General features: G+C 50.7%; 1 protein-coding gene across 1 annotated transcript; it reads right to left on the bottom strand.

Moving 5' to 3' along the window:
- Positions 1–792: 792 nt before the first annotated feature.
- On the bottom strand, positions 793–2,852 carry LOC112274177 (allene oxide cyclase, chloroplastic). Its single transcript, XM_024503419.3, has 4 exons — positions 2,459–2,852; positions 1,953–2,107; positions 1,601–1,777; positions 793–1,463 (listed from the first exon to the last, which is right to left on the bottom strand). Exons 1-4 carry the CDS (start codon positions 2,850–2,852, stop codon positions 1,209–1,211), a joined length of 981 nt encoding a protein of 326 aa, XP_024359187.1. The 3' UTR covers positions 793–1,208.
- Positions 2,853–3,409: the final 557 nt, after the last annotated feature.

The raw sequence follows: 3,409 nt of genomic DNA, 5'->3' as shown, positions 1-3,409 counted from the left end.
ATTATAAATCAACGGTCTTAGTTGGGCTACATTTTCTCAAATATAAAGTTTGAAATTTGTGTTTTTATTTTATTTCTACACCTTGTTCTAATTAAATTCATCTACTTTACCAAAGATTCAAAAATATCAAAATTTTATATTCCATTAATTAATAAAATTCTAATATATTATGAAAGAACTACCTGTTGAATGATAAGACTTGTAATAATCCGAGTTTCCAATCTAATCTTCAGTGATATACTTCACAATACATACATTATTTTTCGATATGGAGTTTAACAAATTCCAATCCCTCTCTAAGATCCATAAAGGGCCTCTAGATAGGATGTATTTTACTAACCATAATTATAATTAAAAATACATAAATAAATTTTATATATTTAATGTATATTTAATAGAGCTTTAAAGATGCAGTCCATTGCATTTAATGCAACTATTGTACTTCAAAATTATACAAAAGATTAAATCAAGTACTCATATTTTAAAATGAACAGATAGATAACATAGTCATAAGGGTTTCCAAATCAATTAAAAAACAAAAAAAAAATCAATTTTAACCAAAAGAAAGTATGAATGTGTTTACTACAAAAAAATAAAAATAAAAATAAACATACATTTTCACATCCTTTTTCTAAAATGTGCTGTAAGGTGTCCAAATCAGTCAAAATTCAGAGTGGATACAAGAAGGCTGTGCAAACAAATACACACCAAAATCATAACAAAAATAACAGTACTCTCCTTCAAACTCAAGCCACAAAATAAACGATAATTGAGAGTTAAATGCACCCCAGGTTTCCAAAATGTCAAAAAAATATATATTCCAAGATATTAAAACCCATCTTCAATCAAAGTAACAATGATAACAAAACACATATTCTCAGAAGGAAATCCATCTCCCCTCTCACCACTCTCTACATTCCTACTGCCCCCCAAGCATCAAACTTTGAAGGAGGCCAGAAACAGCAGAGGAGACTACCAACCGACGAGGAAGAGGTCAGCGCGTGGGTGTGGGGGAGGGCGAGCGCGAAAGAAGGCAAGGAAGGAAAGTAGAACGAGTGGCGGTGACCAGGCCCTGAAGCCCAAAACGGAATACAAGTAGCACAGCACAGCACAGCACAGACCCTCCATGCCAATGAAATGAAATGAAATGCCCTCCCACCATCCCACACACACACCTCCCCTCCACGCTCCGGCCTGCCCCCCAATCATCAGTTGGTGAAGTTGGCCAGCGTGCTCTCCGGCTTGCCCTGCACAGCGTCCGCGTGCGCTTCCACTCCGAACCCGGGCACCACCAGCTCCTTGGTCAGCACTTCCGGCAGCTTGGGGATGCCCGTCAGCGTGAACGTGTACATGAACTTGAAGGGCGTGATGGGATGCAGTCGCACCACTCCTCTCGCCTCCGCGAAGAACCCCGTGCCTCCCGTGACGCCCATCAGCGTGTCCTGGAAGTTGATGAACGGCCCCTGCGCCCCGAGTCCCCGTCCCACCCCACAGTTCAATTCATCAGCACCCAACAGCCCTCCAACATCCAACGTTCTACATTCTGGACGCCTGATCACCCAGTCCAACTGTGGAGTTGCATTTGGAAACGGGATCGCACCATGCCGCTGATGTGGCCCATGTCGCCCAAGTGCCAGCTCATGATGGTCTCGTAGTGATCGGGCGTGAAGAATGGCAAGCCGTGCAGTTCCGGAGCCCCCCTTCCCGGATACTGTTTCATGTGCAGGCAGATTCCCGTCGTGATGCCCAGCCTCGTCCGCAACGACGAATCGTACAGCTGCAAATACACACACCAATTCCCCCACCCTCAGTCCTCAGCGACCCCCGCGCCCCTTCTTACTCGTGTGATCCAACTTCAAGGGTGACGGACCTGGGTACGCGACTCTAACTTGTCGGCAGCACACGAGGCTGGGGATTGTACAAATCACTGCACACCGCCCAGCGCCACTTACCTTGTTGGTGAAAGGGACCTGGTCGCCAAGAGCCTTGACGTGTTCTCCGGTCACCGGATCCGTTCTGTTGACGGACTGTCTGCTCAATTCCAAGAACGCGGGACTGTCCCGGTCGAACTCGTTCAGCTCGTACACCGTGAAAGTCTGCTTCTTCGCTGCAACACCAGGCACCATCACAAACCAGGGGCAACATCAGCTATTTGTGTGACCACCGGTGCGGGCCAGGCGTCGGGAACCCACCGTGGAGGAAGGGCAACAAACACGCCAGCGCTGTGCGTGCGGGGTGCACCGGAGAACCCATTCCGTCAGCCAGCACGTCGATACGTGCAGGGGTGTGTGGACAGTCTCCCATTCGGAGTCGGCCCCGGAATTCCAAGCCAGAGGCTGTGCCCTTTCGCCACGACGTCCAGCAGCAGGCCCTCCGACTACTTCGACGAAGCAGCGAAATTGCAGTGGAATAGCAGTGGAATTGCAGTGAAACGTGGGGTGGTGACCTGAACGCGTACCTAGCTTGGGAACGTCGTCCCACAGGAAAAGCCGGTCTGCGGCCTCGTTCATGCGAGACAGGGCGCTATCATTGGGTGGCCCCATGTCGGCCAATTTCTGCAGCAGCGACTCGGTGCTGTCCACACAGCTGTGAGGCTCACCATCCGCAAACACTCTCGGCTCGACGTCGAGGACGGATCTGATGGAGGACTGGACCGGATTGCGTCGCTCACGGGGCGCCGATGCCGCGAGCTCACAGCCAGCACCTCCACGCGACCGCCGGGATGGCAAGCAAGGTGCTCTCAAACCCGCACCACCAGCTCGTCCCATTGCACGAACATCAGAAGGAGCTGCAGCACTACGACCCAGCATGCTGGAGCATCTGGCCGGAGCTTCGGCGATCATGACTTCCATGTCGATGGATGCGATGCGAATTTTCGGGGACGCTGCAAACGAACCCGGTGAAGCAAACCCGAGGGGGAGAGATCGGGAGCAGGAACTTTCGGAGCGGTGTGAGCGTTGTTGTGAGCGTTGTTATGAGGGAATGCGATTGTGGGCACGGCTTTATATGGGCACGCGCCCAGGCGAGTGATGGGTTTGACGGGACCGCAATCTGAAGATTCTGGGTTGACTCACAGTCAAGCACGAGAAAGTATGGTTGCCGCTGCCGGCAGCTGGGACGCCCACATGTACGACCAATCGGGCACTTTACTTGATCATCACCAGCGGGACAACGGGGCAAGGCGGGGCTTCGTTCGAAGAACGACTTGCCGACAGTGGGGAACTGGGAAGTGGGGGCGATGGTAAGCATTGCATTGCAGAACGGCGATTTGACGGTTCGGGAGGAGATTGTCGGAGGTTGAACGTCTGGCTGGGGAGGCATGTGTCCTGTGAAGGTGAAGGTGGGTTCTTGGCTACTCACTTGGCGATGCATTTGGCGGATGTGGAGCGCGACGGCAGCGCAGCTAAGC

Source organism: Physcomitrium patens, chromosome 2, assembly GCF_059467195.1.
Source record: "Physcomitrium patens ecotype Gransden chromosome 2, ASM5946719v1, whole genome shotgun sequence".
NCBI classification, from domain to species: Eukaryota; Viridiplantae; Streptophyta; class Bryopsida; order Funariales; family Funariaceae; genus Physcomitrium; species Physcomitrium patens.
Note: the sequence above shows the minus strand (reverse complement) of the source record. Positions and strands in the feature narration are given on the sequence as shown.

Excerpts from the sequence above, each read along its gene's own strand:
- LOC112274177 (XM_024503419.3), bottom strand. The coding sequence starts at position 2,852 with ATGGAAGTCATGATCGCCGAAGCTCCGGCCAGATGCTCCAGCATGCTG. Across the intron at positions 1,778-1,952 it reads AGGTCCCTTTCACCAACAAG|CTGTACGATTCGTCGTTGCG; the intron begins GTAAGTGGCGCT and ends GTGTATTTGCAG. Across the intron at positions 1,464-1,600 it reads TGGGCCACATCAGCGGCATG|GGGCCGTTCATCAACTTCCA; the intron begins GTGCGATCCCGT and ends CTCGGGGCGCAG.